General features: G+C 36.1%; 2 protein-coding genes and 1 long non-coding RNA gene across 7 annotated transcripts; 2 read left to right on the forward strand and 1 right to left on the reverse strand.

Moving 5' to 3' along the window:
• Positions 1–414: 414 nt before the first annotated feature.
• On the forward strand, positions 415–12,908 carry LOC128895381 (E3 ubiquitin-protein ligase MIB1-like). The gene is made up of 5 exons (XM_054157923.1): positions 415–731; positions 1,574–1,748; positions 2,331–2,532; positions 6,579–6,736; positions 7,683–12,908. The coding sequence occupies exons 1-5, from the start codon at positions 415–417 to the stop codon at positions 7,821–7,823; spliced, it is 993 nt and encodes a 330-aa protein (XP_054013898.1). The 3' UTR covers positions 7,824–12,908.
• Positions 12,909–19,900: 6,992 nt separating this feature from the next.
• LOC128895387 (uncharacterized) lies at positions 19,901–22,064 on the forward strand. Its single transcript, XR_008461765.1, has 3 exons — positions 19,901–20,045; positions 21,487–21,616; positions 21,743–22,064. It is a non-coding gene; the product is annotated as an uncharacterized LOC128895387 (long non-coding RNA).
• Positions 21,610–23,702, reverse strand: LOC128895385 (uncharacterized). 5 transcript variants are annotated; one of them, XM_054157931.1, is made up of 3 exons: positions 23,102–23,689; positions 22,300–22,458; positions 21,610–21,917 (listed from the first exon to the last, which is right to left on the reverse strand). In XM_054157931.1, the coding sequence occupies exons 1-3, from the start codon at positions 23,206–23,208 to the stop codon at positions 21,737–21,739; spliced, it is 447 nt and encodes a 148-aa protein (XP_054013906.1). In that variant the 5' UTR covers positions 23,209–23,689; the 3' UTR covers positions 21,610–21,736. The 5 variants fall into 5 exon arrangements, 3 of the variants coding, with proteins under 3 accessions (XP_054013906.1, XP_054013907.1, XP_054013908.1); XM_054157932.1 differs by having other exon boundaries at positions 22,300–22,462; XM_054157933.1 differs by lacking the exon at positions 23,102–23,689 and adding an exon at positions 22,540–23,029.
• Between the last annotated feature and the right edge of the window lie 828 nt (positions 23,703–24,530).

Below are 24,530 nucleotides of genomic sequence, written 5' to 3' on the forward strand. Positions count from 1 at the left end.
GAAAAAAGTGTGTTCGAAACTTCAAAAATTCCATTTTGGCCAGGTTTTCGGCCATCCAAACCACTGTTCGACTGGCTCTGTCGCCGCCATTTTGTATGTAAATGACAATAAAAAAATTGTTTTTCGTTCTTCAATATGTGTTAGATAAACCCTCTAAAAAGAAATTCTATTCCATTTGTCACACTCCCAAAATAAATTGTCAAATTTAGGTCTTTTTTTCTGCCTCTAGAGTGGTTTTACCCCTTAAAGATAGTGCTCGCATTTCATCATTTGGCGGTGTATGCCGAAGCTAGGATAGAAGTTACTATCGTCGGTGTAGTTAAGGACGATGGCGTACATATTAAGATGTTATAGAAATGACAGATTAATTTTGCATCGGTTTTCGATAATTAAATGCGGATCGTAAATCCCTGTATGCAGCTGCTAGTACGCGAGGGCGCCAACTTGAACGTGGCAGACAAGGACGGCGACACGCCTCTTCACGAAGCTTTGAGATATCACACGTTGTCGCAGCTGCGACAACTGCAAGACGTCCAGGACGTCGGTCGCCTCCTGATGGGTCTGGGCGCCCAGGGCCAGGACAAGAAGAGCAGCTCGTTCATTGCCTGCTTCCTCGCTGCCCACGGAGCCGACCTGGAATTGAAGAACAAGAAGGGACAGACTCCTCTTGACCTATGTCCGGATCCGAATCTCTGCAAAACGTTAACCACTTGCCATAAGGACAGAGAATCGTTAGTAATCCTATTCTGTTTCATCCCTGTAACACGAAAAACGTCACGGTCCATTGTGGAGTTTCGAACGTGGCACCGAAAATTAACGCAATTTGAGTCGAGGAATTTAGAAAATATTCTAGTATATTTGGCCAGCTTCCATAAATTTTATTTGTCGTGGAAGGTTTCTTGGATGACTCTCAGAATGTTTATGTTATCATTTAAATGATGAAGTAGAAGAAAGTGATAGTATAAAAAGTTGATACTTTTTATACTATGGATTCAATAAATAACCGAATGAAAAATCAAACGTTAGAATAATATAGGAACTGTTTGACACATAATAAATTTGTACTTGTTATACATTCATTTACCTTTAGCCTAACTTAAAAATTACAATAATGAATTTAAAATATAACTCAGCCGAAATCAAATGTTGAAATAATACAGGATCTTTTCCATTTATAAAAAATTGATACTTTTTATACTATCACTTTCTTCTACTTCATCATTTAAATGATAACATAAACATTCTGAGAGTCATCCAAGAAACCTAAGAGTTCTAAGAGAATTCTAAGAGCCTATACGATAATACAATAAAGTCTATGTATATGTAGACAATAAAATTAAGTACAAAACAAAATGTAAATTTAGGTATAATCGTATAGAAACACTAAAAGTGTTTTGATTCTTCCTAAGACTACATTAATAAAATATTGCTAATTTATCAAAAGAATGAACAACTAATTTTTCTGATCTATTACTACCTAATTTTGTTGATCGCCTTGTTATCGCATGCTTCGACGCGAATAGGGAACAAATATTTATTTTCTCATATCCGATACACGTAACTATACTTTCAGACACAATATTGAAGCGACAGTCCCATCAGCGACGATCGACGAGTGTTTGGTCTGCTCGGATGGAAAACGTGAAATGCTTTTCAACCCCTGCGGACATGTCGCTTGTTGCAACACTTGCGCACCAAGGGTAAAAAAATGCTTGATCTGCCGAGAGAACGTTCTATCGAGAGTGAAGGTAAAGTATTTCTATGCGAGAATCCAGTTTTAACGGTATTTCAATACAATATAGCTATTTATTCATTATTTATTTATTTACTAACCGGAGAACCCTTGAGTGCTTAGGTGTAGTATATAATATTTATTAATGAAAAAATAAAGCTAAAGATTACAATTATATTTGAACTTGAAACTACAACCAAAATTAAGAAGGTAAAAATAAGAAGAAAAAATTATCAAAAGAAAATACAATAAATTCAACAAAACTTTACGTTTACGTTGTTATACTATTGTAGGAGTCTAAACAAAAAATAAGGCACGGAGATTTTAATAATAATAATGTTACATAATTATTGTAGGAAAAAGTATCAAATAAGTAAAACTCAGTATTTGGTTACTTTTATTTTATACACACAATATATTTTTACAATTCTACTTGAATGACATATTAATTATACTCGATATCACTTTATATATGAATGTTTTTGAAACTCTTAATTTGCAATGTTTCATTGGTGGCGAAAGTATCATCATACTATTTCATTTAATCGAAATTAAATTTCTGTTTAATTGATAAAAACGACATATTTGTTTTTTGCAGATCGAGGAGTGCGTAGTCTGTTCCGATCGCAAAGCTGGCGTGTTATTTCGTCCATGTGGTCACATATGTGCTTGCGAAGGTTGCGCTACCCTTATGAAGAAATGCGTCCAATGCAGAGCTCAGATTCAACACATGATACCCCTATCCGTCTGTTGCGGTGGTCCAGGAGACGTCACTTACGTTAAGGGATGCAATACTTCAGGTAAGCACGCCATTTTCACCAATCGGAAAAAAGAAAATAAATAATTCAAAACAGGCGACCTATTGTCAAGGTCAAGGTCATCGGAGATGCCTCCCCTAAACGCAAGGTTTACCTTAAAAATTGCGATTTTTTTTCATTTTTAATTCTGCATTCCTCATTCCTCATTCCTCATTTTCATTTTCATCTTCATTCATCATTTTTCCTTCATTCCATTTCTTTTTAATGACTATTTTTAGATCCATATATTTTATTATATTGTATTTCAACAAATTGCCCGTTTATAATAAGTAATAATAATAATAATAATAAAATTGTTTCTTGGAGAAAAAGTTTTTCAAAAATCAATTTTTGTGTTATATCTTCAAGCATATATCTTTCGAATAGAGAAACACTGATTATTTATAAGTAGATGGCCATCAACACAGTTAACAGATTGCAATATATGGACATTGAAATTAAAAAGCTTATAGATAAGTCTATCTCGATAGATAAAGTGTTGATAATTACTATTAAAATTACACTGTCCAACAAATTAAAATTTTCTTTAGGTTTTGCAATATCCATTAGGAAATTCTTATAGTGTTCCTTGTTCTAAATACGAATCTGGAATCCAAATTGCTTCATCATGTCCAGTTTTCGAAGAACATGAGGTTTTGTAAAATCGGTCGACTTTGAGAGAAAATATAAACTACGAACGCTAGAGAGTTCTATTTAGTCTTAAAAGATAGAGGAGTGTTTTATAAATATGTAGATACATTCGTTTAGAATTATTTGCTTCTTTGAATGCCTATACATGAATACCGAAATTCAAAAAGTTGCTGATGCGTGAACTTTTCACGAAATACTTATGTATTTTTATGAAAAGTTATACCTTTTTTATTGAAGTTGGTGTTTGGTGAGTAAAATCTGTTGTAAAGAGAAATTTGTTAGATAGCAGTTTTCATTAAAAATTAACAACAAAACGTACAATTATAGATTGAATTAATTGTTAAAATTCAATTTAAATTTGAATAAAGTTTGCTCAATACGAAATAAACAAAAGTCGAATAATTGAAGATATAAAAATGGGAAATTAATGATTAAAATTTAAACAGCGGAAAATTGTCTTCGTTTTGTTGAGTTGCAGTATAAATAAAATATTAAAAATGAAGAATTACCTACTTGGGACATATCCCCATACACAATATTGTTTAAAAATGATTCCGTCCTGCTTGGCACTTGTAAAGTGCGTCCTTATTTTCATTCATTAGTGTCCAACAATAATCTGCAAGCATTGCAGACATCTCTTTCCCTTGATATCGTTTTTCAATTGTTGATATGCCTTGGTGGAAGCGTTTCCCATGCTTGTCGCTCACGTCACCGAGATTTCCAGAGAAAAACTCCAAATGCAAATGTATAATAGAAAATGCAATTTCAATGACATATTGCAGCCAAGTTTCCTTCATCTGTTTAAAAGTTTGTTCATTATCGATTTGTAATTTTCTGATTTATGTTTTCCTAGAAAATTTTCATTAATTTTTTAGAAGGAAAGCCATACACTTTTTTCTTCTTTATTTAATGTTCCTATAAAGTTGTCGTCCTGCATTAATTCTCTGATTTGGGGGCCAACAAATATTCCCTCCTTAATTTTGGCATCAGATATTTGTGGAAATTTTGTTTTTAAGTATGCAAATCCAGATCCAGATTTATTCATTGCCTTCACAAAATTTTTCATTATGCCTAATTTAATGTGCAATGACGATAAAAATACTTTATTTGAATCTATTAAATTTATTTGTTGGATATTTTTTTTCTCCAGGAACTAACTTTTTTCTTGATGGCCAATTTTTTCTAATATAATGCTAATCTCTTGCTTGACTGTCTCATTCCCAAAGAAAACAAAAATATTTTGTATAACCTCCTTGAAGACCAAGCAATATGCTGATTACTTTCAAATCTCTACAAACGTTCCATTTATACATATTTGCTGTACTGTATTTTGCATAAAACTGTTTTTAGTGTGTTGTAACATTCTTTCATTTTTGTAGAGTATGCTATGGGGATAGATGGGTGTACATTTCCATTGTGTACTATATAGCTTTCAAGCTTCGTTTTGACAAATCTATAAATAATTGCTATTCTGTTTCATTATGTTCAAAACCTATTGCTTGTTATTGCTTGTGCTAGTAAATTGACGTCAATACAAACCCCAAGTCCTTCGTTTGTATGAAAATACTGCTGCAATATATGTGATCGAGTTCTAAAATATGTAATATTTGTTCCATCCTGCTCGCACAAGATCATTAAAATCAGATTGACTAATTAAATGCGGTAGTTTCACGGATACTGTATTTCGTGTTCATAATTCTCTGTATGATCGTTTCGGACTCTTCTACAGCATTCTCGTACGTTTCTGTTGTAGTTGATAGTGATGTTTGTACAGGTATAGGTAGCTCTTTGGAATGAGCAATAGGATGAATAACAGATGATACATTCGGATAAATTATATTCCTTTTCTCTTTCCTATTAAATCCGAAAATTTTGCATAAACAAAAATAGTAATCAAGTTCATGATTTGTGCGTTCAGCCCACACCATATAACAGCAAAAGCCATGCTTGTATGCTCCCCTCTCATCCAAGAATTGGATTAGGATACCAGAATTGTTTATAAAAGAGTTTAAATTCAAAACAGGTTGCTGGTATGGATAAATCTAAATTAAAAACAGTTTTCTGGTATGGATAAAGATATCTGGCAATTCAGATTTGGCAACTTACCTCGTAATTAAAATTAATCAACACTTTACAACTCTGGCTGCAATTTGTTAGTATATTAAAAACATTTTGCTGGTATAAAGAAATTAAAAAAGTACACGAATAATTCAATAGTGTAAAAAATTTGACACTTGACAGGTTATGAATGAGCGGCATGTGGCCACCACGAACTCTGCCGAACGATTCCGAGAGTCGACGAATCGACGAACGGCCTTAGGTCCTATTGGCTAAGTGTTGACGAAAAATTCCTTGTCAAAAGAAAAGGAAAATGCTGCAGTTTTTGACACATTCATGATATGATATTACGATATCTCTGTCGTTCGTAGACCGATTTTATTGAGTTTGGTTTTATTCGAAAGCTTATATGCGATTTACATGAAAAAAATGCCTTTAGATTTAAAAAATACAGCAGGCGTGACAAGATATTAATGACAGAAGTTTCGGGTTAGGTTGGAATCGCGTTTTCTCGAGTAAAAGATACGCGGTAGCGCCAGCGCCAGGCATATACGGGGAGGCTATTTTTTCATGTACTTGGCGTCGAGACGCTACCGCGTCTCTAGATATCTTGGGAGCTATGGATCAGATCAAAACAAGTCAGTAATGAAAGTTGTTCGTTGCGAAGGGGGACATCCAATGAATATGTATATTCATATTCAGAAAACACTCCTCTATCTTTTAAGACTAAATAGAACTCTCTAGCGTTCGTAGTTTATATTTTCTCTACAAATCGATCAATTTTACAAAACCTCGTGTTTTTCGAAGACTGGACATGATAAAGCAATTTGGCTTCCAGATGCGTATTTAGGATGAGGAACCCTAGAAGGATCACATAGTCGATATGATAGAATAAAATTCGTATTGGACAGTGTTATTATTACACAGGGTGTTCCAAAAATGTTATAACACCTTGAAAGGGGTGGTTCGGGGGGTGATTTGAAACAACTTTTTCCTTAGCGAAAATGTTGTCCGAGGCTTCGGTAAGGAGATATTAACGGAAAACATTGACCAATCAGAGCGTGAGTATGCCGATGAAACGCTCTCGGTAGTGTATGAGCGCGCCCGCCTAGCGCGTAGCTACGCCTACTGCTGGCATTTCATCGGCATACTCGCGCTCTGATTGGTCAATGTTTTCCGTTAATATCTCCTTACCGAAGCCTCGGACAACATTTTCGCTAAGGAAAAAGTTGTTTCAAATCACCGCCCCAACCACCCCTTTCAAGGTATTACCACATTTTTGGGACACCCTGTATTATCTGCTGTGTTACAAAAAATACAAATTATTATATAATAAAAAGGTAACATCTCAGACGTAAAAAGCGATCCAGAAGAAGAACCGACGACAAGCAAGCAAGCTACCGCTACTGGGGAGCCTCTTATGAACAATGGAAGCATAGATAAAACGCTCAGCGATATAGAGAAACTCGAACAGCAACTTCAAGACATCAAAGAACAGGTATTGAATATGAAATGTATCAAAAATATCCAGCGTTTAAATTACAGTGCATTTTATCTAAGAGGAGCGAACAATTATTCAAAGTGCTATTTTTCGAATATTGTCACGTAACGCATTGTTCGACTTTTTCTTGTCATTTAACGCATTATCGTAAAAATTTTATTTCTACTTAAGAAAATCAAAAAAGGACGTTGAAATTTCAAGAAATACACGTGATAAAAAAATGAAATAATATTAACAATAGTGTTACTGTTATAACATTATAAAGTCTTTTAATCGTTTTAGATCAATTCCATGAAATAAATATTGAAACTTCATTTAATAAAACTAAAGAAAACTATTTAATGGTAATAAAAGTGTACAATTATTATACAGTTTCGGTAGATGTAAAAGGATATTGCTGGATGTACAATAATTGCTTTACATCTTAAAACTCTTGTTTAATACGAACTTAATCAAATTCTACAAATTAAATAATTATTACTTCAAGGTAGCATTAACGTAATGAAATTTGAGTATTTAATTTATTTGATGATTAAGGGTAACTATCGTATGCACGAAAGAAAAAGAGACTTTTCTCATAAATCTTTCTTTCATATAACAAAAAATTGTTCAAAAGATAACCACAAAAATATATTTTAATAATCAGTTTAATTGTTTGCTTTTGGATGATCCAATATCAACTACCTTTTTTAGTAATATTTAATAAGACTTCCCATAGCATACATGTTTTTGTAATTTTAATAATAGACGTATTATTTTTACATACTTAAAATGTGTAGTAATATGTAGAAAAGAAATGCATTGCAAGAGACCATATGGGTTTCCAAACAATAATCTCAAAAATGATCTAATAATCACGACTCGCAAAGAATTCATTTGAACGAAGAAATAAATACATATATTACGAAATACTTACTTCCTCCGTTTTTTTTTATTCTTACAGACCATGTGCCCAGTTTGTTTGGATCGTTTGAAAAACATGATATTCCTATGCGGCCACGGAACCTGCCAAATGTGTGGAGACCGGATGTCAGAGTGCCCGATATGCCGGAAGGCCGTTGACAGACGAATTTTGCTCTACTAAGCACAAAAAACCCATTGTTTTTATGTTGCTGGAATTTTACATACGGACAAATCTAAGAGGATATTTAAATATTGTCTCCATTCGGCGATATAAATCTGACATCTCGTAAAATTAATGGATTAATTAAATATTGTCTTGGGTGCTCTTTACTTTGGGGCACTAAAAATTATGAATTTTTTTTGTACCATTTAGTAATTTTTGATGGCCAGATTACGAAAATGTAAGTTGAAATGTTAGGAATCCAACAGTTAAAAAGATACGCGTGTGTAAAGTTGAGCATTTTTGACGTGTTTAGTTGGTTAATCCGACGCCATAATGGCTTTGACCGTGGGTTTGGTGGGTAATTAGGTCGGTAATGCCATTCAATTGTAAACATGGTACAAAAAAAAGTTCATAATTTTTGGTGCCCAAAATAAAGTTTAACCATTGTCTTGATTCGGAGATTTGATATTTCGTAAAATTAAAAAATCTACAAATCATTAGTAGACTGCGGATGTTGATGCAAATTCATATTTGAGACAAATTTGGAACAGAAATTGAAACTTAAATGAAAGTATGTCTTCTCTTCTGAACAGTATAACATATACATCATTGTTGATATATTATATATTTTTCCATTTGTACACATTCTCATAAATTTACCCATATTCTCATTTGTCATAAATGCATAAACATTCGCAATTTAATTATTACGAACTTTCTCATCAAACACTATTGTACTAATGTTATACATAAGTATTCTCGAAATTAACAATCAGTAATGAAAACAATATGGATCTTTTTTTTTTAATTCTATTATTTAAAGTCGCAGGCCTCCAGGCATTAGCGACCACATTTTTGTTATCAGATAATTTACTATAACAATAATGATTATTTCATATGTATGTGTCGAAAAAAGACTATACACAATATTCAAATGTTCTTTTTGAATAGAAATAAGACGACGAAGAGAAATTTCAGTTGTCCGCAAATCTCGCAACTTCGGCTGTTAATTATGCGTCGTAATAATCAATTCGATTAAGTGCCGAGATAATCAATCGCTAATCGAGCGAAGCACGAAACGGAAGTAATAACGTAGCGAAGTATACAAGAAATTTGCCACTGTCAGATAGGTATTAATGTTTCGTTTCTTTTATTTCTCATTTAATTTTACCTAACACATATAATCAGTGATAAATAAACAATTGTCTTCTAGTAATTAGCATTAATCAATAACAAACGTTTAAGACATTTCCATGTATTCACTAACGGTTATGATTATCGTAGTACATAATTTGTACACAAAATTGTCATTTAAGTATATTCGATACAAATTTAAACAATGTTATAGATACATTGTACATTATCCTACAAAGTTCAGCCAGCAAACTTATCGTGAAGTTTTTGCTTTCCTTAATCAGATATAACAATCATCAGGACGAAGTAATTTTTATTTTGCAAGGTAACATCAGATTATACATAACTGAAATATGAAACTCCACCATGACAATTGTAGAAGAAAATTTTCTTATTACTTTTGATTATTTTATTATTTGTACTGTCAATTTTACATTGCATTTCGTTATTAAATGTACATTCTATGCCCTTGACTTTTGTTCTAAAAGCCAAATTCGTTTTTTGTTTCAATTTTTTGTAATGAGTGATAATTTTTTTGTCCTGTGGGTTCTGTGCAAAGTTTTCTTGTAAATATGCTTAATAATATATGAATACAGCTGCATCTGTTCTCCCTGCTTGAAACTACATAAACAGACCTACTAATCGCAGTTTTGATACTTACAACGACAATGGATAGTGCCAAATAGTTTTATAAGCAGTAAAAGATTCAGTTTACCACTGAACGCTTACTTGATTATGGAATGTTGAAAGTAGTTAATTATTATAATTCAGAATTATCTTAATTTTACATTGCATATTTAAAGAGTGGTTTTAAAATTAGTATTAATGAAAATAATTAATAGTTATCTGCATAAACGTAGTAAGTGAAACTATCCATGTCTCATTGGACAACAAAAATATTACATTTTGTCTTAAACCTTAAAAAAAAAGGAAGGCAAAGTTTTCAAAAGGTAATAAACGACGAACAAATACCTATTTAGGACTCTTTTTGGCTTACCGAAATTCTTGTAAAACAAAAGTTTTCTTTTCTTTCATTTTACTGATTTCGAATTTATAAATATACGCAACGAATCACAAGAATCAGAAGACATAAATATATTTTGATTTACAGATATAGAATGCAATAAAATGCAATAGGCAGAATTTTCATGATCTCAACAAATGATGACGCTGAACAGAATTCATTTCTTGCAAGGTCTAATTCTTCAGAATTATAAAGCTACAAATTCACATATGTTTTTCTATACTGTCTTTTTTTTTATTTGTGACGATCATTATAAGCAATTCAGCTATATATTGTATCATATATTTGTAACAATTATAATACAATATTTAAATATTAAGTTACAGTAACAAAAAATGTATACCGTCGTTTAAAAAATCTTTAACGATCTTCGAAAACTTAAAGAAAATGACGTTAATGATACTATACATTTTTCTATATCTACAAATTCAAAGCAGGTTATTTAGTGATTATACTAACGATCTTGTACAAACATTGTAGATTAATTTCAAAGAAACATTCGGGACGAATATTGATCATTGACGATGTATTCATGAAAGAATGTTTGTAGCATTGTAAACAAAATTTAGCATTATACGCGATATAAATAATCTTTCAAACATTAATTGTATAATTATATACTAAGCGCTTAGTTTTTTGCTTCTATTTTCGATTCATCTTCCTTTTTTTAAGGATATTAATTTTTTTAAAAATTCCTTTAAACTCAAAGAATCGCTACTTCCAATTATAAATAACAATAATGAAATTTGATAAATTGATATTTTATTAAAATCAATTTGCATGTCTGTAGGGTGTGACTATGTGTGTACTCTATGGTGTACAAATTTATTAAGTGTAAAAATATTTTTACACGTTATGTATAATGTAACATTTTCTCCTTTTTTTTTATATAATCTTATTCAAATCGATGTACTTTTTTTAATGGTTTTTGTTCTGTCTTAATTATGATTTAAAGCAAGTGCATACGATAATGGAAATATTGGGAATACGTTCCATTCCAAATTAAATAATAAAAATGATAACGCACAACACAGAGCATGATCCTACCCAAAACATTTAAGTTTCATTTTGAACTTCGATATGTATGCAATATTTTAACTATTGCTCCCCTGCTCTTCCATTTACAAATTTTTGTTTAAGAATTTTTGCAAAGCAGTTATTATATTTAGAATAGAAATCTTATTAATTATACTTAAAATAAGTAGCTCAATAATTAAAAAGTATTTAGACAATGAAATCTAATGCATGACTCCACTTTTTCAAAACTATTTCAAATCGTACAAACAATTACTTAATTCGACTATACATTATACAACAGAAAATGAAATCATTAATATGTATTTTTATATTAAATTTAAAGAACTTCATTATTTAATTAAAATCGAAATTAAGTTGCGCAAAACCATGAAATAACATTCTGATTATATATTCACTATTTATTATATTGATTAAAATTACACTAATTTGGAGTTTCGAATAATATAATGCAAAATATTAATTTCAGCGACGTATAGCTTTTAAGTAACTACTTTATTCACTTGTACTATTTTACTATACAGTGCGTATAATTATCTCAGTTGTATACAATGAAATGATAACAATAAATGCGTCTTAAGCCTTATAATAAATACTAGTTCTTTAAACGTCTATACACATCATATGAACACATTAAGATTGCGCGATTATTATTTTTATTAACCGACTCCAAAAAGGAAGAGGTTACTCAATTCGACATGTATTTTTCTTTATTTATTTTTTTTTTTAAGGTATGTTCGTCGATTACGTTGAGATGGCTTGACCAATCGGAGTGAAACCTTTTGCATCTTGTAGGATATTTATTCCAGTTGGTCCCGCAAACAAAACATTTTGTAATTTGTCCTTTTTTACTCGTTTCTGTGCAACTTTTATCCCAATAAAATAATTTTTAGAAAAAAATATAACCGACTTCGAAAAAATATTAAACCTGCACCCTGAAAATTTTCTTTTTGCATACGTTTGCTCATCGTTTCCTCACAAATGCTCAATTGGAATTTTCGTTTGCTCCTTTTAAGTCAAAAGATAGAACCATTTGTTTATACGTCTAAGAGGCCTAAGATGTCGACGTCCGGATGTTGTCTCGTCCGTCGCTCTTTTGTTTTATTTTTGGCTCGCAAAAGACATATTAAAATATACCGTTTAAACATGTAAACAATGTAAAAATGCTTTAAATATCTATTAGAGGGTCGAATTCAGTGTAATCGTTAAAACGTCGTGCAATCGATAAAATGGCAAATCAACTGTGTTGTACGGCTCGACGGCCGAGCCTAGACGTTGCTCTCAGGGCGAAGTTGTTTCTCAGGGACGTACTATAATAGATATGTCGAGTTTCACCCCCGTCAGTAAAAATTTCCTTGCGCTGTCAGTATTTTTTGTTTTTACAGATAAATAAAGTTATTAATATTATGTGTTAAGGTTTAAGGTTATAAATATTACATTTAGGATAACGTTAAATAGATTTAAATTTATTTATTAATTTAATACAATTAAAATGTCATTTGACTAATTAACTCGCCAGTTAATGACGTAACGAAACGTCATGCCTCGCGCCACGCGTGGTTGCGGCGACCGCTAGTCATCGATGGATCATTCTTATCCAAAACATCGAAACTAATACATGTTTGTCTTTTCACCTCTAACAACGCGCCTATCGCTTGTGCTCGAACTGTAACGACGATATTCGCTTCGATTTCGACGTATCGCGTGGAATTTATACGCCGATCGAGAATTCCATCGCGGAAACGGAGTTAATAAAGTTATGTGTGACAATCGAGTGAGTTAATTTTCTTCTTTAACAAACTATAATTTCCACAAACTTCCTGCAGGATAGTTCCAGACAAATTCTAATAGCTTTGCCTATACAAATTTTGGTCCTTCGAGCCGGATTGCAGTGAAGTGTGAAAAGAAAGAAGAAAGTTTGTGATAAAATAAAGACAATTCGGTGTAGAATATCGGTTAATAAGTCGTTGAAAATTCAAAGTTACAGGACAAAGACTCGTTAACGCTCGTTATGGGTAACCTTAAAACGCTGCTTCAGCAACAAGTCGAAGCCGCTCGTGTTGTCGAGCATGCTCTCGACAATTTCAAAAAACTGGGCAAAAACAAGTGGACGGTTTGCCGTCATTCGAAATCGATTAGAACAGCTTAGCGAATCCTTTGTCGAGTGTAAAAATTTACACAAAGAGATTAGCGCTACAGCAACGGATTCTGACCGCTATAACCTGGATTACTTCAAAAAGGAGCGCTTTATGACCTTGCACGAGATCTATCTGGAGACGTCGGACTTCATGGCGGAAATTCTTACCAATTTGGAGGCTGCTGACTCTTCCAATACTTCAGCGACTCGTCCAGCAGAAGAAGCTGTCCATCAATCCAGCAACGTTGCAGATCGGTTGCCTCCTCTTCATTTGCCGCAATTCTCTGGATCCATCAATGGGTGGGAAAGCTTCCGGGATCGGTTATCAGCCATGATCATCAAACGCTAAGGTCTGTCAAACGTTTCTAGGTTTGAATATTTGTTATCATGTCTACAAGGGGAAGCGGCTGATCTTGTTACAAACATTGCGATAACCGAGGCGGGATTTCAACTCGCGTGGGATCGTTTGGTCGGACGTTATGAAAACACGCGGCTATTAGTTTCAACGCATTTGAATACTTTGTACGACCTACCACAAGTGCGTTTCGAATCGGCCGATCAACTTCGAAATCTTCGAGATAAAGCCAGTATGGCAATTAACGCTTTAAAGAATCTTAAAAGTTCCGTCAATACGTGGGATGATATACTCGTTTTCTTTGTATCAAAAAAGTTAGATTCGGCATCGCGTAAAGCTTGGGAGTTGCAACTGGGTAACGATACTTAATGCCCGACATTTAGCGACCTAGACACGTTTTTACAATCGCTAATACGAGCTCTCCAAACTATCGGGGCATCCACGTCAGGATCGACCGATCAAAGTCGCGAAATATCAACAACGAAATCGAATCGAACACGCGCCGCGTCATTACACGGAGCCGCTATTGCGAAAGGTACTTGCGAATTATGTAAATCGAATCATACGCTCGGACAATGTTCGTTGTTTAAAACCAAATCCGCAATACAACGTTTCGAGTTCGTAAAAGGAGCAAACCGGTGCATAAATTGTCTAAGTCCGAACCACACAACGAGGAAATGCACGAGTTCGCACAACTGTAGAATTTGTAAAAAACGTCATCATACCTTGTTGCACTTTGACAATGCGACCGCGTCCTCAAACGAGACGAGTTCATCAACAAATGTTGTAATGTCAATGATCCTGCCGCCACTACGTTCGCGTCCTGCTCTGTACCGCGAATTACAGCTACGCAATAAGTTCTACTTGCAACTGCACGAGTTGAACTGCGATCACCATCGGGTCGTTCAGAGAAGATTCGAGTGCTTCTCGACCAAGGCTCGGTTGTTTCCATAATTTCTGAGAATCTGACGCAACAATTACGCATTCCGCGCTCGCGCGTTTCAGCCTGTATTACCGGCATCGGTAACACTGCCATCTCGTGTCGTTCAGTAGCAACATTTACTATCGCTTCTTGTAAGACTGAGTCCGTATACTCCATGACCGCTTATGTTCTACGCTCGTTGTCGAGCTATGGTCCACACCACGTCACCACTGATGTCAAACTCTCTCACATTCGTGATCTCGATTTAGCTGATGAAAATCCCTTTAACTCGGACCCTATTGAAATGATTATTGGCGCTGATCAGTACGGCTCGTTCCTATTAGATGGTTTGCGAAAGGGTACGACTAAAGAGCCAACAGCTCAGAATACCACACTGGGATGGATTCTGTCTGATCCTGTATCCTCATCCTCAACCATGTCTCCCGCTTCAAACGCGACTTTTCATTGCAACGTTTCATCGAATTTAGATATAGAACTTCGACGATTTTGGGAGATCGAGGAGTTGCCGTCCATTACGCGTCTCTCTCATTCCGAGCAGCAATGCGAAGAGCATTTTCAGCGCTCGCATACTCGAGCTCCTAATGGGCAATATATAGTGCGTCTTCTGTTTGTGAAACACTTCACTGAATTTTCAAAGTTTTTATACGAGTATAAAAACTTGGTCATATGGTAGAAGTTAAAGATTCTTCACCGGTACCATCCGATCAAACCGTGTATATTTCGTATCACGCGGTCATTCGCGAACACAGCACGACTACACGTCTTTGAGTCGTTTTCAACGCGTCTGCGAAAACGGCAAACGGTAAATCGTTAAACGATCATTTATTAATCGGTCCAAAATTACAAGTAGCTACTGTGTTACTTCGATGGCGCCTTTATCGATACGTCTTCATAGCAGACATCGCAAAGATGTATCGACAGATCCATGTAAATTCTAAGAACGTTGATTATCAACGGATTTTGTGGCGACCTTCACCGTTGGATACACTGCGACATTTCAAACTCTTGACTGTTACATACGGTACTGGTCCCGCGCCTTATCTCGCGTTACGCGTTCTACAGCAGCTCGCAAAGGACGACGGAGCGAATCATCCTCTTGCATTGGCAGTCTTTCATTGACTTGCATTGGAGATCAAATTTACGTTGACGACTGTGCGTTCGGGGCGGACAATCCACAATTGGCGCGTCAAACTCGCGACCACGTAACGGCTCTATTAAAAAAAGGCGGTTTCACTCTGCGAAAATGGGCAAGTAATTGTCCTGCATTAATTGCAGATATTGATCCTTCTGAACACGGTCTCGCGACGACTAAACCACTACTCCCCGATGAAAATTTAAAGGTACTTAATATCAATTGGAATCCAGAAGCGGACGCGTTCCGTTTTGATATTGGCGTAACCACTTCTCTTTCGTCGACTAAACGTGAAATTCTTTCGACCAATGCGAAATTCTATGACCCGCTTGGATGGGCGGCTCCCGTAGTTATTGTCGTTAAAATTTTGATGCAACAATTATGGTTGCGGAAGTGTAATTGGGACGATCCCATTCCAACCGAGCTTCACCAAAAGTGGACAACTTATTGTATCGAGCTTCCTCTTCTTCGGTCGACGAATCTCCCTCGATGGATAGCACACGAGACGCAGATTCCAAATATAGAGTTGCATGGTTTCGCGGATGCTTCCCAACACGCTTATGTGGCAGTGGTTTACTCTCGCGTTACCACGAGCAATGGTAATGTCATTGTGTCGCTGCTTGCGGCGAAATCTAAAGTGGCTCCGCTCAAATTGTTAACTATTCCGCGACTTGAACTATGTGGAGCCTTGCTTCTCGCTCGACTAATGGCGTTTATACGAACATCATTTGGCAGTATCAAGTGCGAATTGCATGGATGGACGGATTCCACTATTACTCTCGCATGGATTCACCAATCTGCATCTAAATGAAAAACATTTATCGCGAACCGTGTATCGGAAATTCACGAACTTGTGCCACAATGCCAATGGCATCACGTCCAGTCGGAGGACAACCCTGCCGATTGTGCTTCTCGGGGAATGAGCGTCCCGCTGTTTATGAATCACTTATTATGGTTGTCCGGTCCGCCGTGGCTTCAATCGCGACCAGCATCGTGACCTAGCGAAATACCGCCGCTCGAAACAACAGTCTCCTTGGAGGAACGGAGAGCTGTAACTCTCCATGTATGTTCATCCCATGAACCATGGGAGTTAGCGTCGCGGTTCTCCAGTTGGACTAAACTCGTCCGCGTGACCGCGTACATCTTGCGCTTCATTAAGCAGATTAAGTCGTGTCGCCACCCTCATAAATCGACTTCTTCAGCTGAAACGGTTTCAGTGGAGACTCATTGTAGTTCAAGTATTTTGCTTCCAATCGAAATTCACAAAGCACGAACCTTCTGATTAAAATATATCCAGCGATTGGTCCATCCGGTAGAGCTGCAGCGTTTGCAGGACAAACTTCCTCTCTCGCGACAGAGTAAATTAATTTCACTAAACCCGTATCTTGATTCGGAGGGTTTGATTCGTGTTGGCGGGCGGCTCCGTCACGCAGCAATGACGGAAGAGATGAAGCACTCTATTGTCCTTACATCTCATCCTTTGGTTTCCCTCCTGATAGACTATCTGCATAGGAAATTGTTACATGCAGGTCTTCAATTAACCTTGTCGAAATTGAGGCAAGAGTTCTGGCTCATACGAGCGCGTCCTACTGTTCGCCAAGTTCTATTTAAATGCGTAACATGCACGCGACATCGAGCGGAAATTCCGTCTAAATTAATGGGAGATCTTCCATCAGCACGCGTTACTTGCGCAGAAAGAGCTTTTAAACACTGCGGCGTGGACTATGCGGGCCCGGTCTTGGTTCGAACGACTCCTGGTCGCGGATATAAATCGGTAAAAGTGTATATAGCGTTATTCATATGCTTGACGACTCGCGCAGTACATATCGAACTAGTAGGGTTTCATGCAACTGATGCTTTTCTCGCTTGCTATGATCGGTTTGTATCTCGTCGCGGTTTACCAGTCGCTATGTATAGCGATAATGGAACGACGTTCCAAGGTGCCGATAGAGAGATGACCAAAGCGTTCAGAACTGCAACCCGCGATCCGAATTTCCTTAATAAGATTGCAGGTGATCAGGTCTCATGGAAATTTATTCCTCCTTCTGCTCCGCACTTCGGTGGACTGTGGGAGACTGGAATTCGAAGTATGAAGCAACATTTAAAGCGTGTCATCGGCACTCACACCCTCACTTTTGAGGAGTTAACTACGGTGCTATGTCAAATCGAAGCATGTATGAATTCACGCCCAATAGCTCCGTTCTCGGAAAATCTGGAGGATTATACAGCGCTACCGACTGGTCATTTCCTAATCGGCACTGCAATTACAGCTGTTCCGTCGGTGACTCTTCTCGATGTACGCGATACACGTCTGACTCGTTGGCAATTATTAAAGAAACTCTCCGAAAGTATATGGAAGGCATGGTCGAATGATTACATTCACACGCTGCAACAACGTACAAAATGGCGCATCGCAAACAATCTGGCGAAAGTCAGTCGGATTGTCCTTCTTCAAAACCCGCTTGCCCCTCCGAGCAAGTGGGAACTCGCGCGAATAATAAAATGCCATCCGGGAGCGGATAATGTAACCCGTGCTGTCACGGTTAAAACGGCGAATTCGGAGTTCAAACGACCAATCGTCAAATTATGTTTTCTTCCAGTGGAGATACATGAATGCGACTCCAATGATTCCGGGAATGCCAGCAAGTCACGACCGTCGACTTGCTCTGTCACGGCGGGTGGCTGTAATTAGATTATGTATATTTATATATATTACAATTCAATTCGCAATACCATCGGTGTTTTATCGTTTTGTTGCGCAGTCGGATACGTATATCCGAGGTGGGCGGTATGTTAAGGTTTAAGGTTATAAATATTACATTTAGGATAACGTTAAATAGATTTAAATTTATTTATTAATTTAATACAATTAAAATGTCATTTGACTAATTAACTCGCCAGTTAATGACGTAACGAAACGTCATGCCTCGCGCCACGCGTGGTTGCGGCGACCGCTAGTCATCGATGGATCATTCTTATCCAAAACATCGAAACTAATACATGTTTGTCTTTTCACCTCTAACAACGCGCCTATCGCTTGTGCTCGAACTGTAACGACGATATTCGCTTCGATTTCGACGTATCGCGTGGAATTTATACGCCGATCGAGAATTCCATCGCGGAAACGGAGTTAATAAAGTTATGTGTGACAATCGAGTGAGTTAATTTTCTTCTTTAACAAACTATAATTTCCACAAACTTCCTGCAGGATAGTTCCAGACAAATTCTAATAGCTTTGTAAAAATTTCCTTGCGCTGTCAATATTTTTTATTTTTACAGATAAATAAAGTTATTAATATTATGTTTAGGTTTATAAACAATAATACCTCTTGGGTGATGTGGAAAGTTATTGACAAAATTGCAATCATTATATCATATATTATTGTTATTATATGTATATATAAAAGATGTTTATAAACCTAAACATAATATTAATAACTTTATTTATCTGTAAAAATAAAAAATACTGACAGCGCAAGGAAATTTTTACTCACGCGGGTGAAACCCGACATATCTATTGTAGATTGTAGTACATCTCTGAGAAACAACGTCGCGCGTACGATCGCCGGCCGTCGGGCCTAGACCGGTAGTGGGGATGCCGAAGGTGGTGCTTCAGGAATCAGGCCGAAATGTGCAAGTAATTCCGAGCACTGATATACGGGGCTTTATAATTTTTCATGAATTTATAACGCTACCGCGTCTCTAGTAGAGATTGCTAGAACTGCTACTTGTGAATCACTCGTGATTCGATCACGTTCGTTGCCAATCACGGTGATTTTCCACAGTGATTCGTGATTTTTCGTGATTGCTTCTGATTGGTGAAGAACATAACTGTTCTTTGCATGCGTTGTTAGAATCTTCAGCCTAAATTTTTATGCGCCGTAATGATAAACACCCTAACCTGTACAGGGTGTCCCAAACATGTTGGAGATCCTTGAAAAGGGTGGTTCGGGAGATGATTTGAAACAACTTTTTCCTTTGCAAAAATGTCGGATGGGGCTTCGTTAAGTAGATATTAATAAAAAAACCCGACCAATCAGAGCGCGCGGACGCTCCCGTTACCGTTGGAGCGGCCGCGTCAATATCCTTCAATGCACGTCGAGTCACTTGTTCGCGTACGAGAGCGGCTACCTAGCCCGTAACCATCGCTATCGCGGCCGCTCTAACAGTATACGCGCACTCTGATTTGTCAGTGTTTTCCGTTAATATCTCCTCAACGAAGCCTCGGACAACAATTTCGCTAAGGAAAAAGTTGTTCCAAATCACCCCCTGAACCACCCTTTTCAAGGACCTCCAACATTTTTGGGACACCCTGTATATTTTACATATATTCTACATAAGTATGTAATTAAAGACATCAAATACACCGCATAAAATAAAGTAAAGTAAAGAATAGTAAATAAAGGAATGTTTTAATGAGGAACAGTGAAGAGTAATGAAAATAAGTCAATAATTATGAAGTGTAAGTTTTAATTTAATTGTAAGTGTCTTTAGATTTTTACAAAGTGTAACACAATTAGAAAATATAATTAATAGATAAAACATAATACAAATATTATAAATAAAATACAAAGAATAAAATAACAAAGGAATAAAATATATATAATAAAAAATAAATAACTATGTATTGGTGTTTAAAAATAACAGCATAGATAATTCTTCTGCCTGTAATCTGTTTCTTTTTTCTGTTAAAATTAACCCAGCTTTAGAAAATAATCTTTCGCATCGCACTGAAGTAGCCACCATGCAAAATAAATTATTTACTAATTTAGTCAATAACGGAAATTGAAATTGATGGTCTTTCCACCAAATTAATGGGTCCCGAGTTCTGTCGTAAAACTCCTCCCTTAAATATTGCTGTATTTCTGTTGCTATTTTGTTTTATGGTGCCATGACTTTCGGAGTATTTTCTTTTACTTTATCTTTTAAAGCAGCCCATATTGATAATTCATCTGTATCTATATCTGTATCTGGTTGTATATCTATTTCTATGTTTATTATATTTTCAGTTGTATTTATGTTTCTATTGTCAATTAATATATTTATTATCTCTGTTTTTGTTATATCAAGTTTTTCTTGAGAAAAAAAAAGCATTTTTAAAATGTGGGTCTAAAAATGTGCAAATTTGTATTATTATGTTTGTTCCTATTTCTGTAAACCGTTCTAGTATTCCTATTTCAATATGGTGTATTATCTGTTGCGTACATATTGAAAAATCTTTTTGTTCTAGTTTTTGGATATTGTTCTCCACTTATAATTTTTGTTGCTGATTCTATCGGTTTAAGTATGACTGTCAATTCATGTAATATTTCCCACTCTGCATTTGTATTTTGTGGTAAGTTCTTATTAATTATTGCTGCTGTTGCTTTAATCGGTTCTTCTAATACTATAAATTTACCTATCATATTGTAAGTAGAGTTCCATCTACTTGGTACGTCGTGTATCAACTTCTGTACATTTCTGTCTGAATTTAATTGGCATGTTTTCAATTTTTCTGCAGCTGTGGTGCTTTTTTTAAAATAATTAACAATTTTTCTAACATTTTCAAGGAGTAAATTAATTGCATCATTATTTAAACTAGATTTTACGATTAAATTTAAACTGTGTGCAAAACATAGAATATATTTCCATTTACAATATTTTAAAATAGCGGTTTTCATATTTGAGGTATTATCAGTTGTAGCAAAGTCAACTTTATTAAAAATTTCCCATTCGTTGCATATTATTTTTAATACATCTGAAATATTTTGACCTGTATGGGAATCTGTCATTTGCACCCAAGTTAAAAGAATTGATTCTAATTTGAAATTATTAATAAAATGTGCAGTCACAGCTATAAAACTTTCAGTATTTAATGATGTCCACGTATCTGTTGTAATAGAAACTTTAGTACTGTTTAATTGTCTAATTTTTCTTTGCAGGTACGTTTGGCTTCCTCAAAGCGAGCCGGGATTAAAGAGTGTGAAATAAATTTGCGATTTGGAAATTCGTAACTTGGATTTAAAGCATGTACAAATTCTTTGAATCCAATATTATCAACTATTTGAAAAGGTTGCAAATCTTTTATAAACAGGCATAATAATTTTTCATCAATATTTTTGCGGTTTGCTGTTGTCATCTTTCGTGGTAGGAATGGTGTAATTCGCTGTTGAGTTGATATTATTACTCTATTTACAGTATGTGCTGAAGTGTCCTGAAATGTTCACAGTAGCAATGGCAATACGTTACTTGGACCAGGTTGAGAATTTGTAGTATGTTCTGAACTGTCTTGAGTTGTTGGCAATATGATAATATTGCTTGGTCCAGTTTGAGGAACTTCTGGATTATCAGGATCAGTTGCGGACTGTGATGACTGTGGGTAGAAAAAATGGAAACATGGAGAAATACATTCTACAATCAATAGATATATGAAAAAGCATGCAGGAAAATGTTTTTAGATTAGAGATAATTACAGTGTTAATACGTACAAACAAAAATAAATATTTTTGTTATATTTTTACATTTTTCATTTCATTTCATTTTATTTTAGCTTACACGTTTTAACACAAAATAAGTTATAATTATTTACTTATTAGGGGTGTGTGGGTACCCGAAAATACAAATCGAGACAGGTTGCGTAGTTATCGGGTCGAATGGGGTGTGATTCCGAAAGTTTGCTCAATGCATACATTTTTTGGATACATGCACACCCATACTACTTATATATTTATTTATTATATCTTAATTAAGCTTACCTGTGTTTTTGTCTCCATGCTAGTGAAATAGTAGGATGCACTGAACACAAATGTTTTTTTAAATTTGTCGTAGTTGTTTTATACGATAATTTCTTTTTGCATATTTTGCAAGTAGCATATCCAGTATTGTTTACTGGCACGAAGAAATTCCACACATCACTACCTTGGATAGACATTTTACGTGAGATGTTGTCTTTAAGAAGTCAAAAATGAGTCTGAATACAGGGAAGAGATCTTTACCCAGATAGCACCGGACGTTCCATGGACGTCCATTTTATGTCCAGCTTACGTCCAATCGTCCGACGTCCGACCGGAACGTCCTGCGAACAACCATGGGACCTAAATTCTGTACGTCCCAGGGACGTCCGCCCGGAACGTCCTACGTACGTCCATGGGACCTAAATTTTGTACGTCCCAGGGATGTCCGTTCTGAACTTTCTAGATTTAGGGAAAAATACTTGTTTTTTAAACAAAATAAATATTATTTATTAATATTCTTTATGATATAATATTTATTCAATATGTAGAACAGAATATTTTTTTCCGTAGATAAAACACATATTTCTCTAATATTCGCAACAGAATATATGTTTGAACATGTAAAACAAAATGTTTATTCAATATTAGGAATACAATATTTTTTGTACATATGAGATGTAATATGTATGTAATATTTGGAACTATTCAGAATTACCGGACATCTTATGGACGTATATAAGACGTCCCTGTCCTATCTGGGTAATTATAATCTACATTCATGTGTAATTCATTTTTAATTAAATCATATTGAAATAGGTTTTACCCAGTTTCACATTCAATAATTTTGAGCATATAAAACTCCTGATCCCCTCCTGAGTCTTCCACCAAAACTCCGTCGAACCTTCGAGATTCGCCATGTGCCTTTGGCATGTGTCCTCCTTTGGGTTATTGTCGCGCGGTTTCTTCTTTTCGCACCCGACTCGCGGCTCCGCGTCAAGACACAAAGCCCACTCGCCGATAATCGCTCGGCATTCGCCGTCAAATGGGCGCGGTCTGTACTTTGACGGTGTCGTTTGATATTCCTTCCCTAAACGCGAGCTATCGGAACTTTAGCACAAAGACCCTGCGAGGGACTTTTCAGCTTTATTTTCGTGATCGATATTCACACGCGAATAGTTCGCCAACTCATTGCGGCAATTAGTAAACCCATCTAACAATAAGATTCGACAAAGATCAAACGGTGCGTTGCATTCGGGCGCTTATGATCTCGCAGACAGCCTTCCGGTCGCGGTACGAGTTACCCCCTCCACGCCCGGTTCTTACCTCTCCCGAGCAGCATGGGCTCTCAGTGCTATGGTAAGGAGTCACCACTCCCGGTCAGTTGTTAGCTGCCGCTGTTACAACAACATTTGCCGCTCCCGAGCAGTTTTGTACTCTCGGTGCTACGGCAAATTACGGCCACGAGTTTCCCCGTGCACGTAAAGGCTTCTAGTCATGGGCGAACCCATGAACTACTGACTCTGACCGTCAGCGCCCGAAATCGCCTACTTCCCCATTGGAAGTATCGTTAATGCACTAAATGATACATTGAATAATATGGTATTAAATGGTATCCTCTGTAACCTCCTTTTTTCAATGCTGTATTGTTTTCTATTACATTCTGTCCGTAACAATCCTTCCCCTCGTACAAAATTCGTTTAATTTTGTACCTCTCTTACACTTAGCAGTTTAATTAGTTTCCGTGTCGGACGGATCAAGATTCCCGTTCGCGTGCGTACCTCAGCCACTCTGATCTGTTTATCCGAACTCGGAAAAACCCGTGTGATCGTACCTTTCCTCCAACTATTTCGCGGCGCTTGTAGATCTATAATTAATACAATGTCACCTACTTCCAAGGTTCCTTCCTTTTCGGTCCATTTTTTACGCGGTATCAAGGTCAGCAAATACTCTCGCAGCCATCGTTTCCAGAACGCCATCGCAAAACTCTGCGGCACTCGCCATTGTTTCAGCAAACACACATTGTTTACATCGTATCTACATAACTGAATCTCACCCGAGGACGCCCCTATCAGAAAATGATTTAGCTTTAATGCCTCTTGGTCTCGAGGATCCAGCGATACGTGCGTAAGCGGCCGGGAGTTCATCGAATGTTCGGCCTCGGTAAATAACGTATACAACACCTCTTCGGAAGGTGCTTGTTCCCGCAATATAGCGTTTAACGCAATTTTTACCGACCTAATTAGACGTTCCCA

Source organism: Hylaeus anthracinus, unplaced genomic scaffold (assembly GCF_026225885.1).
Source record: "Hylaeus anthracinus isolate JK02 unplaced genomic scaffold, UHH_iyHylAnth1.0_haploid 5, whole genome shotgun sequence".
Classification (NCBI taxonomy): domain Eukaryota; kingdom Metazoa; phylum Arthropoda; class Insecta; order Hymenoptera; family Colletidae; genus Hylaeus; species Hylaeus anthracinus.

Coding starts and splice junctions, on each gene's coding strand:
- LOC128895381 (XM_054157923.1), top strand. CDS start 415: ATGCAGCTGCTAGTACGCGAGGGCGCCAACTTGAACGTGGCAGACAAG. Junction 732..1,573: donor TGCCATAAGGACAGAGAATC/GTTAGTAATCCT, acceptor CTATACTTTCAG/ACACAATATTGAAGCGACAG. Junction 6,737..7,682: donor TTCAAGACATCAAAGAACAG/GTATTGAATATG, acceptor TTATTCTTACAG/ACCATGTGCCCAGTTTGTTT.
- LOC128895385 (XM_054157931.1), bottom strand. CDS start 23,208: ATGCCAAAGGCACATGGCGAATCTCGAAGGTTCGACGGAGTTTTGGTG. Junction 22,459..23,101: donor ATTATTGAATGTGAAACTGG/GTAAAACCTATT, acceptor TATCCAAGGTAG/TGATGTGTGGAATTTCTTCG. Junction 21,918..22,299: donor GCATGGAGACAAAAACACAG/GTAAGCTTAATT, acceptor TTCTACCCACAG/TCATCACAGTCCGCAACTGA.